General features: G+C 40.5%; 1 protein-coding gene across 4 annotated transcripts in view; it reads left to right on the top strand.

Moving 5' to 3' along the window:
* Positions 1–13,801, top strand: part of MCF2L (MCF.2 cell line derived transforming sequence like) — a 285,276-nt gene that overhangs the window by 117,887 nt on the left and 153,588 nt on the right. For all 4 annotated transcript variants that reach the window (XM_044670522.1, XM_044670521.1, XM_044670520.1 and 1 more), the window contains exon 2: positions 514–597. In XM_044670522.1, coding sequence (XP_044526457.1) covers positions 514–597 — 84 coding nt within the window. The remainder of the gene's footprint in view (positions 1–513; positions 598–13,801) is intronic.

Below are 13,801 nucleotides of genomic sequence, written 5' to 3'. Positions count from 1 at the left end.
GAGGGAGGGAGAAGGGAGAGAGACAAACAGAGATAGAGAGACAGAGAAAGAGGGAGGGAGAAGGGAGAAAAAGAGAGACCGAGAAAGGCCGAGAGAGACAGAGAGGAGGAGAAAGGGAGGGAGGGAGAAGGGAGAAAAAGAGAGATAGAGAAAGGCGGAGAGAGACAGAGAGAATATGAATATATTCATAGGAAGTCTTTCCCTTTGCTGGAGTAGGGATAAGGGTCCTGAAGTCTATCAAGGCTATGATTCCTCTTATATATAACCCATGCAGTTGTTAAAGCCTTGGGAATATGCCAGGGTTGTAGCTTCTGATCATCCATAGACAAAAGTTTCCCTGAGCTGGAAACTGGAATTCCTTTTTTCCAGACACGTGACAACTCACCCTTAGGTGTTTTTAGACATGCACAGCTCTGTGTGTGGTTGGCTAATCCGGACTTGGCATTTTATAGAGGATGAGGTAAAGTTTTCCATTAAATGACAGCGTGTGTGTATTTTCTCTTTTCTCTTCAGATGAAATCATGCACCAGGATATCGTTCCCCTCTGTGCTGCTGATATTGAAGACCAATTGAAAAAGCAATTTGCTTACCTGTCTGGTAAGTGTAGAAAGCCCATGTTGGTGACGGGGTGGCCAAATGGGAGATGGGAGGCACAGAGGGATCGCCTATCTAGATTGTGAGTTCCAGGAGAGCAGAAAAAGTCTTGTGCCTTTCTTTCTGGGTATCCTTAGTGTTTAACACTCTGCCTGCCACATAGTAGGTGCTTAGCAATGTTTATTGACTGACTTTTGACTTTAGCTATGGGGTTAAGATACTTGGACTATTTGTTCTTCCAGTTCTAACAACCTAGTTTATGAATATCCACTCCCCAGACCTCCTCGGTTCCTGTTGAGCCTATTCTTTAGTCTATGAAACTAGAATTTGTATTGATGAAAAATGTGCTCACTGTTGAAATTTGTGAAAGGAAGCAATCAAACCTTCATTATACTCTGATTAAGTTCTGTTATAGGGACTGGGGAAAAGAGCAAACTCTATTTTGCTAAGGGTGGCATGTATTGGTTTGAGTTGAGGTGGTAGGAAAAAACTTTGCCCAGTGGATTGGTGGTAATGGGAACAAAACGCAGAGGAGAGGAAACTGGCCAGAATGTATACCACAGAAGGTGCTGCTAAAAGTTCAGGGTGATTAGGAGAGGAATAAACATTTACTTGGGGCCTACTATGTGCCAGCTACTGTGCTGAGCACTTTACAGATATCTCATTCAATCCTCAGAACAACCCTGCAAGGTAGCTACTATTATTATCCTCATTTCAGGAATCTGATACCAATGGAAGCTATTGACTTGTCTAGGGTCACACAGCTAGTAATTGCCTGACTCCAGCTCCAGAGCTGTACCTACTTTGCTGCCTAGCTGCCTCAAAAAGGAAAAAAGAAAGGAAGAGGGACATAGGGTTAAAGTAATGGTCCAATTGGTTTTTTCAGTTCTGTCATTTAAAAATTTTATTTAATACTCTTACCTTCTATCTTAGTATAGATTCTAAGACACAAGAGCGACAGGGAGTAGGTAGTTGAGGTTAAGTGACTTGCCCACGGTCACATAGCTAGGAAGTGTCTGAGGTCATATTTGACCCCAAGTCCTCTAGACTCCAGGCCTGGTGCTCCATCCCCTGGGCTACAGAGCTGCCCCTCAGTTCTATTTTAACCTAGATTATGTGTTAAGTCCCCATAACTCCTCATTTCTTATGCTTCTGAACCTTTCTGTTAGTGGGACCCAGATTTAACTAAGCAAAGACAACAGGATCTTAGATATTATTAAAAATAATAATTAATAATAATGTATTAATAATAATATATAGCACTTTGAGATTTGCATAGCACTTTGCAAATATTATGTCATCTTATCCTCCTAAGAACCGTGGGAAGTGCATTCTATCATGAGTCAACATGTATTCAGTGTCTACTCTTTGCCAGACACTAAGCTAAATGGTGATAATATAAAGAGAGGCAAAAGGCAGTCCCTGGAGACAGCTAGGGGGCTTAGTGGATATCGAGCAAGACCTGGAGGCAAGAGGGCTCCAATCTGACCTCAGATATTTCCTAGCTGTATGATCTTGAGCTAGTCACTTAACCCTCATTGCCTAGCTCTTACAACTCTTCTGCTTTAGAATCAGTACACAATATTGATTCTAAAATGGAAGGTAAAGGTTTAAAAAAAATACAATTCCTGCTCCCCAGAATATCTTGGTCTAATGGGTGGAAATAATGTGCAAAGAATTATATACAAACAATATATAGGCAGAATAAATTGGAGATCATCAAAACAAGGGTAGTACCAGCCCGAGGAGGATTGGAGTAAGTCTTCTGGGAGAAGAAAGGACTTTAGTTGTGACTTCAGGGAAGCCAAGAGGGAGAGATGAGGAGGAAGAGACTTCTAACCATGTAGGACAGCCAGTGAAAATGTCCTCAGCTGGAAGATAGAGCGTTTTGTTCTAAGAACTGCAAGGAGGCCATTGTCACTAGATTGTCCCAGAAAGCAGTGTGTGGGGAGGAATAAGATATAAAAAGAGGAAAGGAAGGAAGGGGCCAGGTTAGGAAGGGCTTTAGAAACCTGACAAAGGAGCTTATCTTTGAACTTCAGGTTTAAAGGGAGCCTCTGGGGATTACTCAAAGCGGGGATGACATGGACAGATATGAGACTCAGAAATTAATTTCACATTTGAGTGGAGGATGATTTGGAGTGAGGAGAGACTTTTGAGGTAGGGCAGCCAACCAGCAGGCTATTGGAGTAGTCCATGTGTGATGGCCTCCACTAGGGTGATGGCAGTCAGAGGAGAGAAGGGTAATGTCATATAAGAAATATTTTGTTCAGTCATTTTCAGTGCTGGCTGACACTTCATGGCCCTATCTGGGATTTTCTTGGCAAAGATACTGGAGTGGTTTGCCATTTCTTTTCTCCAACTCATTTTACAGAGGAAGAAACTGAGGCAACAGGATGAAGTGATTTGCCCAGGGTCACCCAACTAGTAAGTGTCTGAAACTGGATTTGAACTCAGGAAGATGAAAAATAAAAATCAACAGGACCTGTAACAGATTAGATATTGAGCATGAGAGATAAGTGTTGAGTCGAGAAAGAAATTAAGGTTTTGAATCTGAGTAACTGGGAGGATGATCATATGTTCAACTATGACAGAGAAATCAAAAAGAGGGAAGGGTTTGAGGGCAAGATACTGAGTTCTATTTGGGACATATCGAGATTAAGATGTTTACAGGGCACTTAGTTTGACATGTCCAACAAACAGATGGAGGTGCAAAACTGGTGGTTGGGATTACATGATCCCTATTTTATAGGTGAGGAATCTGAGGCAGACAGAGGTTAAATTACTTGCTCAGCATCCCACAGTAAGTTTCTGACATGAGATTTAAACTTAAGTCTTCCTTATTTCAGGTCTAGTGCTCTATTGATTATCCCCCTTTAGGCAGGGATTTCAGTGGACATCGTGTCTAGCTCTCCCTCCACTTTAAAGATTTAAAAAAATGAGGCCCAGAGAGGTTAAATAACCTAAATAAGGTGGTTTTGGGGGATTTTTTTTTCATTTGACTTAAACATTTATTAAGTGCCTACTATCACACCTCTGCCTTCCAAGAATTCAGTCTAAAAGGATACTTCCTTTACAGAAATAAGTAGGATACAATGACATTGTAAAGGAGAACAGACTGAGATTTGAAATTAAAGGAGGGAGAGATCACTTCACATGGGGTGATCATGGAAGGCTTCTTGGAGGTGACACATAAGCTAAGCCTTGAAGGATAGGGCAGAGTGTATATTGAAGGGAAAAGGTTCTTCTCAAGACTCCTTGTACCTGTATAAACGAACAATTCTAACCTTTTTAAACAGAGGCCAAAAGAATTGACTTACCCAGGGTCAGGGACTAAGTAAGCAAGGTGTGCTCTCACGCACTCTCTCTCTGTCTCTGTCTCTGTCTCTGTCTCTCTGTCTCTGCCTCTCTGTCTCTGTGTGTCTCTGTCTCTGCCTCTCTGTCTCTGTGTGTCTCTGTCTCTGCCTCTCTGTCTCTGTCTGTCTGTCTGTCTGTCTGTCTGTCTGTCTGTCTGTCTCTCTCTCTCTCTCTCTCTCTCTCTCTCTCTCTCTCTCTCTCTTCTCCCTCCCCCTGGTAGATGTTTACTGGGCAAAATATTCTATTAACGTAGGTGTTATGCAGACACCAGACCTGGAGTTAGGAGACATTGGTCCTAGTTCTTCATCATCTTCTGACCCACCGAGTCACCCTGGGCAAGTTAGTTCCCTTTTTAGGATCTGATTCCTCTACTATGAAATAATAGAATGATACTCCAGGCTCACTAAAGCCCCTCCTGGTTCTTTGGATCTTTGATTAAAAGCCAGAAGGAATAGGATCCCACATGGGACCTAACAAAAGGCCATTGCAGAGGCCATCTCTTATACTGGTTAAGGCTATGAGTCTGGTCCTCTAGAGAAGATCAGGAGGAATAGGATTAGGGATAAGGGAAGAGAGAGGGGAAGGGAGAGACAGGAGAGGGAAAAGAAGAGGAAGGAGAGGAGGAGGGAAAAGAAGAGGAAGGAGAGAGGGGGGAGGGAGAAGAGGAAGGAAGTGGGAGAGGAAAAGAAGGAGGAAAAGGAAGAGGAAGAAGAATATTCTTCCTCATGAGGAGAATGACAGAAATTCCCACCGCTATGGCCCACCTCATTCCAGAGTTGAGCATCTCAGGGCAGAAGCATAGACCCTAGACTCAGGAGAAGGAAAGGATGTGTTTTAAACCTGGGTCCGTAAGCTCCCCATCTCAATGTTTTGGTTTTTTTTTCCCACTGTACCACACTGCCTGTTTTTTAACCCATAAAAGGATTCAATATAGGGCTCAACATTTGGAGACTAAAAGATAAATGAGAGGGGGGTGGGGAATAATTCCACATATTTAATAATTCCACAAGTCTTAGTTCCTGATTCAGATCCACTGGAGGGAAAGTACTTGTAATATTGGTTTTCTTTCCTCAAGGATGCTTTTCCATTGTTGTCCCCTTGGACTGGAACCTGATCGCTCTCCTAGCTTCTCTTCCTCCCCCTCTTCCATCCCACATAGTAGACATTAGATTGATGTAACTAGTAGAGACCTGCAGCCTCCATTGTGACGCTGCTGCTCTTGTTTACAAGGAGTCGGTCATGTTATGATTTCTTGTTTCCCAGCCTCTGGGAAAATTTTCCTGCAATGAGGTTTTGAACGCCCTTCATTAGCAGAACGCAAAGAGAATGTCTTCCACCAACAGCTCTGATAGATAGTTGATACGTATTGCTGTTTTTTCTGGATTGGTCCATCTGCCAAGAGTAAATTAGAAAACTATCCTTTCCTGTCACTGATAGAGGATTGAGGGCTGAGATGTAATTGTTTCAGCTGCTCTCTTTTATCACATTCTGACTGTTACTGTATTTATTTTTCTTTTTCTATATTTTTAAAACCCTTACTTTTCATCCTTGAATCACTACTGTGGATCATGTCCAACGCAGAAGAGTGGTAAGGGATAGGTTAAGTGACTTGCCCAGGGTGACACAGGGAGGAAGTATCTGAGGTTACAGTGAGGATCTCCCATTTTTGCCCGGATCTTAATCCAGCTCTTGCTAACAGAATAAGATTCTTCATCTCTTGTCATGTTCATACCTCTGAGACAATCGATCCCAATTTTCACCCCCAGCTAGAGCACATGGGGGCTCACTCTCCTTCCCTCATCTATAGAGCTCTCCTAAGTTTTAAATGTTCTTGCTGAATATTCCTCTTTCTAGGGAATCTGCCTTTATTCATACTGCTTTTAAGTGATTTTTGTTCTTCAGCCATTTCAGTCTTGTCTAAATCTTTGTGGTCTCATTTGGGGTTTTCTTGGCAAAGACACTGGAGAGGTTTGCCATTTTCTTCTCCACCTCATTTTACAGATAAGGAAACTGAGACAAATAAGGTTAATTGGCTTGCCCAAAGTCACCCAGCCATAAGCATCTGAGGATAGATTTGAATTAAGGAAGATAAGTCTTCCTGACTCTAGGCTGCTCTAGCCACTGTACCACCTAGCTGTCCTCTACAGGCAAAAACTTAGAAGAAAGTCTTACAACACATATGTGGGCCCTTTGAGGTCCAGAGCAGAAAGCAGCAAAGGACCAGTACTGTTGAGACAAACTGTAATATCTTCAAAGGATATTGTTGGTTAATGGAAAAGAATCCAAACAGAAAAAGACAAAAATTTAAATTAAAAAGTAGACCCTTTCAGAAATAAATTGGTCTAGAGTTGAGAATTAGTATGCAGACAATCCGAAGGGTACTAATCCACTAGTTTCTATCTCTGTCAATGAAAAAACAATAGAAAATGAGAGAGTATAAAAGACAGAGGGGAAAATATTTAATCACATGTATCAATGGTAAGTAATCATAGAGGATAGAGATCTTGACTCAAAATCAGGAGCACCTGGGTTCAAGTCTTGCCTCTCACACATTCTGGCTAGGTTGACCTTGTCCAAGTCACCTAACTTCTCCAGGGTCCAAGCAATTTTTTAAGACTTTAAATTTTAAAGCAGTTGCTGATATGCTTGGGTAAGACTTGGAGATCTGTGATATCCAGGTTTTCTTCCTGTTTTCCACTGTTTCTCTAGTTGCAATATGGAGATAATAATAGCAACTTCCTCCCAGGTTTGTTGTGAGGATCAGACGAGATAATTGTAAAGTGTGAAGCACAGTGCCTGATGCATAATAAATCTTATCCCAATGTTATTATTATTACGGTTGCGGTTATTATAAATGAGGCACATTGGCATCTGACCAGTCTTCAGCACAGTGCCCTTTGTAAGGGCAGTTAGCACAACTCAACTAGAGCTGTGAAAATTGCAGTCTTATGTTATGCCTACTTTCTGTGCAGATATATCAAGTCCTGGTGTTTTCTTTAAATGTGATTTATTAAAAGTGAACCTGGGAGGCAGCTAGGAGGCTCAGTGGATTGAGAGTCAGGTCAGGACATAGGAGGTCCTGGGTTCCAATCTGACCTCCAATCCTTCCTAGCTGTGTGATCCTGGGCAAGTCACTTAACCCCCATTGCCTAGCCCTTACCTCTCTTCTGCCTTGGGACCAATATACACAAGTGTTAATTCTGAGATTGAATGTAAGGATTTTTTTTTACCCTTACCTTCCGTCTTGGAGTCAATACTATTTATTGACTCCAAGGTAGAAGAGTAGTAAGGGCTAGGCAATGGGGGCCAAGTGACTTGCCCAGGGTCACACAGCTAGGAAGTGTCTGAGGCCAGATTTGAACCTAGGACCTCCTGTCTTTAGGTATGGCTCTCAATCCACTGAGCTACCCAGCTGCCCCCACGATTTTTTTTTAAGCTAATCTAAGGGACAGCTCTCTAACACAGTGGATAGAGAGTCAGACCTTGAGATGGGAGGACTGGGGTACAAATGTGATTTACTTGCTTAGAGATGAGAATACCTTAATTAGTATTCAGACAATCCACTAATCTCTGTAAATGACAAAACAATAGAAAATGAGAGAGAGTATAGTTGGTGGGGGGAGGATTAATCATATATATTAATGTTATCATCTCTTGGCAAGTCATTTGATCCCCAGTTGCCACTTTTTCTCAGAATTGATACTAAGTGGGGCAACTAGGTGGCTCAGTGGATTGAGAGCTAGATATGGGAGATGGGACGTCCGAGGTTCAAATGCGACCCCAAACACTTCCTAGCTGTGAGACCCTGGGCAAGTCACGTGAATCCAGTTTCCATTCTGATTTGCAATCAATATGCAATATTGATTCTAAAATGGAAGGTAAGGGTTTAAAAAAATAAAATATACTAATATAGAATGAATTTTAATAAATGCTTATTATGTGCCAAGCACTGGCATTTTTTCTATGAATAACATAAAATATTTTTATGTGTGCACACACCCCCCCCCACTTTCCTTCCAGTGACAAGGGTTCTCCAGTCTAGTTCCATATCTATTTAATCTACAGCGGACATTTTTTTCCCCTAAGCTTCTAATTAGGTATATTTTCAATCAGCCTTTAGGTCATCAGCCCATGAATATTTATTGAGCATCTGCTTTTTGTTACTGCGACAGATGTTTCAAGGTGACTGACCCATGGATACTCCCCAATTCCTGACCATTATTAAGAACCAAATATAGTAAGTTTCCTTTCCTTGTGTGTCTTCAAAATGTTTTAAGTAGCAATGTGTTGGAGCAGCGAGGTGGCTCAGTGGATTGAGAACCATACCTAGAGTCCTGGGCCCTGGGTTCAAGTCAGGAAAAATGCATTTCATAGCTATTGGACCCTGGGCAAGTCACTTAATCTCAGTTGCCTAACCCTTACCTTTCTTCTGCCTTGGAACCAATAGTATTGATTCTAAGACAGAAGGTAAGGTTATATAGGTAGCTAAACACATGTATATTATATGTATACATATGTACATATATGTTTATATGCATATCTATATATAAAATAAATTCCCTTTCCATGTGAATCTAAAATGTTTTAAGAAACGATGTCTTATTCAACACTATAACGGTCACATCTTGTCCCAGTAAGAGTAATCCAATGTGATCCTCTTTGTGGGCAAATTCTGCCACCATTACTACCTTAATTTCATTTTTATGCAACAAATACTTATTAAGCGCTGCCTTTACTGAGTCTCAGGGCTCCAAGGAAAGCACAAAAATAAGATCTTAAAATGGCCCATAAATAATTAGGATGCAAAGTACAGACAAGGTACATCAGGTTAAGAGGAGGTAAAGACTGATTACTTTGGGATAGAGGGATTCAAGAGTCAGTCAATGAGCAAACCCTCATTGGCCACCCATTATTTGCCAGGCAGGCTTTGTAGAGGTGAAGTCTTAAGTATAGGTGGGGTTTCAGTAGCCTGTGATGGAGGAATGAAGGATATTCTGGCCATAAAGACAAGGAGCACAATATGGTTAGAACACACAATGTAGGCTGAGGAATAATGAGAGATGAGATTGTAAACGAGAGAGGAGTCAGCCAAGATGAACCTTGACTACTAGACTAAGATGTTTCCAAAGGCTTTTGAGCTGTGGAACTATATGATCTGAGCTATAGGTTACAAATATTACTACCTAGCACAATTGGGCAGCTTCCCTAATCTTGCTAACCATTGCCAGCCCACTTGTAGGTTAGGTGGTCATGAGGTTGTATAGGATTTAGAACTGAAAGGGAAAGGAAGTTAAAAGCAGAATTAGGATTTGAAACTTGATCCATTAATTCCAGTCAGAGCCATCTGTGAATATTATTGGCACTATTGTCATATTATTATTAAAAAAAAAACTTTTCTTTCCACCTTAGAATCAAACCTGGGTATTAGTTCCAAGACAAAAGAGTGGTAAGAGTTAGGTAATGGAGGTTAAGTGACTTGCCCAGGGCCACACAGCTAGGATGTGTCTGAGGCCAGATTTGAGCCTACGGCCTCCCATCTGTAGACTTGGCTTTCAATCCACTGAGCTACCAAGCTGCCCCCTTTTTATTATTTTTCTATGCAATTTTCATCTAGAAATTTCTTTGGTCTATGAGATTTGAAAGCTATGCTATGGTTCTCTCCATTCTCCACCATCGTGTATATGTCTTCTCCCTGTTTATAAAGTATGTACCCTAAAATTCCTTATTCTTTTTAAATAATAGAATCCAATCTTTCAGACTGTCATTTCCACAGAGAGGTGTCAGGTTCTAGAGTGTAGACAAGAACTATTAAATGTGCTTGTCTATAATTTTTTAATCTCCCTAGGGAGTCCCATTCTTCTAGTTAATTCATCTCTGAGATTTGTTTCTGGACAGATAAGATGAAATACAAATGACTTTGCCCAGAGACATAAAATTTAATTCCTTAGGTTAGCCCTGCTTTGTAGTGTTCTTCTGTGACCAAGATCATGAGAGTGTAAGGACATAATGATTTCATTATACAATGAGAATCCTTTTCTTGTTGGGAGAAAAGAATATAGCAATAATGAATGCCTTATCTAAATGTGACTTCCAATAAGCACCCTTCTTTGTACATAGGCATTTAATTAGTTGCTTGGAATATCATAGACTTTCCTTTTATATGGAGAGATGTGCTATATGTCACAATCAGTGTAAAAGTAGTGGTCCGTCAGAGGGGTAGCTAGGTGGAGCAATGGATTGAGTGTTGGGCTTGTAATCAGGAAGACTCATCTTAGTTCCTCATCTGTAAAGTGATCTAGAGAAGGAATTGCCCAACCATTCCAGGATCTTTGCCATGAAAACCCCAAAACGAGATCACAGATAGCCATATGTGACTGAAATGACTGAACAACAACAACAAAGGATTCAGGATGGCTGGAACCTGTGTGTGATTCAGAAAAGTGGCTTAAAATATAGGGAGATTTTTAGTAGGTCAGTATAAGATGCCACTGAAAAGTAATGAGACTTTTTAAACAACATATTCCAAGTCTTATATGTCCTGGTGAATGCTGACTCCTTCAAATGGCTCACCATAGGTAGAAATACATTTCAGTGGTACAACTACTAAGTTCCTTTTTAAAAAATGCCTCTAGATGAGCACAATAACCAACATGGATCCAAGACCACCATGATCCCAGACAACCATTGATGAAACACACAACCCATCTCCTGTCAGAGGTGATAGACTTCTCTACCATTTACAGCCTTTGATGGTGACTTAGATCAACTTTCAAAACCGAGCAATAGGATCTCCAATAAAATGGACTCCTGAGTCCTAAGAACCCTTTTTCAGAAGGTTTTTAAATTCATAGAATAAAAAGCATGGGATTACAAAGAAAATCAATTATCTTGAAAGGAAACTTAGGAAAAAATTTCATTTTTATTTCAGTGAAGTCTATCCATACATCTCTTGGTCAGTAGACTCCCAAGTTGAGCTTTACTCTCTATCACAATGCCTAGTGAATTGATTGGGCTGCCGTGAAAGGTGATGAGTTCCTCATCTGGGTTTCAGAAGGATGTGATGTCTCCCTAGACCACACAGCAATTTATAAGACAGTACTTATTGGGATGTTTAAGTTTATAATATGTTTGTTCATTCTTTTTATGGCCATACCCCATAGTGCCACGAGAAATAAAACGAATGACTGAATAAACAAGCAAGCAGATGGCAACCATAGTGTGGTAGAAAGATATGAGTTTGGAGTGAGTGACTATAGTGATTTCAAATCTCACTAGATGTATGATCTTAGGCAAGTAAGTACCTTTCTTCCTCATATATAAAATGGAGCTAATAGCATTGACACAGTCTGCTTTATGTATCTTGGCAGAATTGTTCGGAGATGTTGACATAAACTATAGAGAGCTATACTCATGTTGAATGTAATTATCACTATTATAACTGAATAGGCTTTTCTAAGTCTATGGCAAGCTAACAGAAATGAGGAGAATTATTGGGAGATACTCATGTAAACTATAGAGGACTCTGCACGTGTTGTATATGATTGTCATTCTTATAACTAAACAGCCTCTTTGAAGTCTATCTAAAATTTACCCCACTCACCAGCTTCTCTGTTACCCAAGCTGTGCATGTGATACTTTGAGAAGGGCAAAAAGGACTGTAGTGGAAGAAATGTAAAACCCAATTTGAACATCAGGAGAAAATACAGTGTTTTGGTGATGACAGAATGTATCACTTGATTGGAAAACTACTTCTTGTTATGAGAATGTAACAAAAACTTTCTGTCTTAGGAAACATTATGTGATGAAGTATAGGATTTCTGGGCATAGAAGTTTTAAGTTGCTGTGACCCTGGGCAAGTCACTTAACCCCCATTGCTTAGCCCTTACCACTCTTCTGCCTTTAGTTTTGATTCTAAGACAGAAGGTAGGAGTTAGAAAAATTTTAAATTGGAGTTAAGGAAAAGTCAGAGTAGAATCCTTGTTTGCATTTTTTTAAATCCCTTATACCCTCAGTGAATGAATTATGTGTCATCCACCATTCAGGTTATGAAACTTGGTCCACAATCTTTAAAATTATTTCTTTATTTCATAACAATGCAAAATTTTGAGAGGGATTATCTCAGAATTTTTATTTAGCATTAACTTTGCTGCAAACTTTTTTAACCCTTACCTTCTGGCATAGAATTAATACTAAATATTGGTTCCAAGGCAGAAAAGCAGTAAGGGTTAGGCAATTGGGGTTAAATGACCTGCCAAGGGTTATACAGCTAGGATGTGTCAGATCAGATTTGAATCCAGGTCCTCACAACTCTCAAATCTAGCATTCTAGTCCCTGTGCTATGAAATAAAAATAATAAACTAGATGCTTGGTGATATAGGGTTTTAGATAGGTTGTTAGAGCCTGTTATCAGAAGTAACACAGGTTTGAGAAGGCCAACAAGAGAAATCTAGCAGGATACCCAAAATAATGTAAACCAGGGTTTATTAAAAGGAAGGGAAGGGAATGGAAGGGGATTGGGATGATCTGACTAAATGTTGTAACTAAAACCGCCCACCAAAATCCAGTAGTTGTCTCCACAAAATTGTTATTTACTCTAACTCTACCTAAAGGTCCCAGCTCCTACAATACCTCACTAACCAAATTTCCCCCCTTAGATGGTAATTAGAGTAGGAAAAGGTTGGAAGGTAAGCAGGATCAAGGGCTTAAAAGGGAGAGGATCTCACTGACAGTTAGTTGGCTTCAGCAGTTCTGTAAGAGTCTCTGTAGATCAGTAGTAACTGGATACACAAACAGGAACACAGTTGAACCAGAGGGACAGCCACATGGAAAGGGAGAAATGGTCAAACCCACTCAGTCCACCTAAGGAGTTCAGACACACACTCTCAACCTCATCCAGAGAGATCAACTGTCCACAGGAGAAACTCACACTGACACTCTCCAGAGTTCTGGAATCTTCCCTGTCTCTGCTCCTGTTTTTCCTCATTTTTCCCTATAACAGCTACCTAGCTACTCCTGCTATAAATTTATTTACCCTTATCCTACAAAGAACCTGTGAAGTCAGTGCTTTATTTTGCAATGCCAAGGAGTCCATGTTTAAAGAGACCATTTAGCTTGTGACATGACAGCCAAAGAGTGTTGTAGTGTTGTAGATTTTGGAAGCCATGAACCTGACTTCATTGCTTCTCTCTTTTCCTTTACTATTTCCCCTGGTGCAAATCATTTAAGCCTCTCTGAGCCTTACTGTTTTCATTTCCAAGATGAGGTGACCAGACTTGATGATTTCCAAAATTTCTTTCAGTTCTTCCATCCCCTAATCCTTATATTGAAGACTGCTTTTACCATTCCTGAAAATCTCTACTAGACTCCTTAAGTTCTTAACAAAGCAAGTTAGTCAAGTAAAATCCCTGCTGTGAAGTCCAAAAGGTATTATTCATAAATGGAAATATTATTGGAAGGGTGGGTACATGAGGAGGATCTGGTATGAGTTTGACTTCACCAGTAAATTTCATTAAGATTACTACTGAACACGAGCCTTGGTTTGAAAGCATGTTGAGGGTCACCTCAAGTGTGCGCAAGCCCACAGTCACTCTGCTAAAAAGACACAGGAAACTTGGCAATCGGCTGGCTGAGACTCAGGAAGACAAACAATTATAGGAGGATCTGGCTCTCTATGAACTATAATGGGAAGTTGACAAACCAGTCTGTACTTTTGTACTTCCTTTTGGCTTTTAGAATTTGGACCAACATGCAGCAGGGTCCCAACTGGAGGGTAACCTGTCTCATCCCTCAGAACTTGGAACCATTGCCTTGGGGCACAGGCACATTGGAGATGTTTGTGCCTCCATGCAGC

Source organism: Gracilinanus agilis, chromosome 3 (genome assembly GCF_016433145.1).
Source record: "Gracilinanus agilis isolate LMUSP501 chromosome 3, AgileGrace, whole genome shotgun sequence".
In the NCBI taxonomy this organism is placed as follows: Eukaryota; Metazoa; Chordata; class Mammalia; order Didelphimorphia; family Didelphidae; genus Gracilinanus; species Gracilinanus agilis.
Note: the sequence above shows the minus strand (reverse complement) of the source record. Positions and strands in the feature narration are given on the sequence as shown.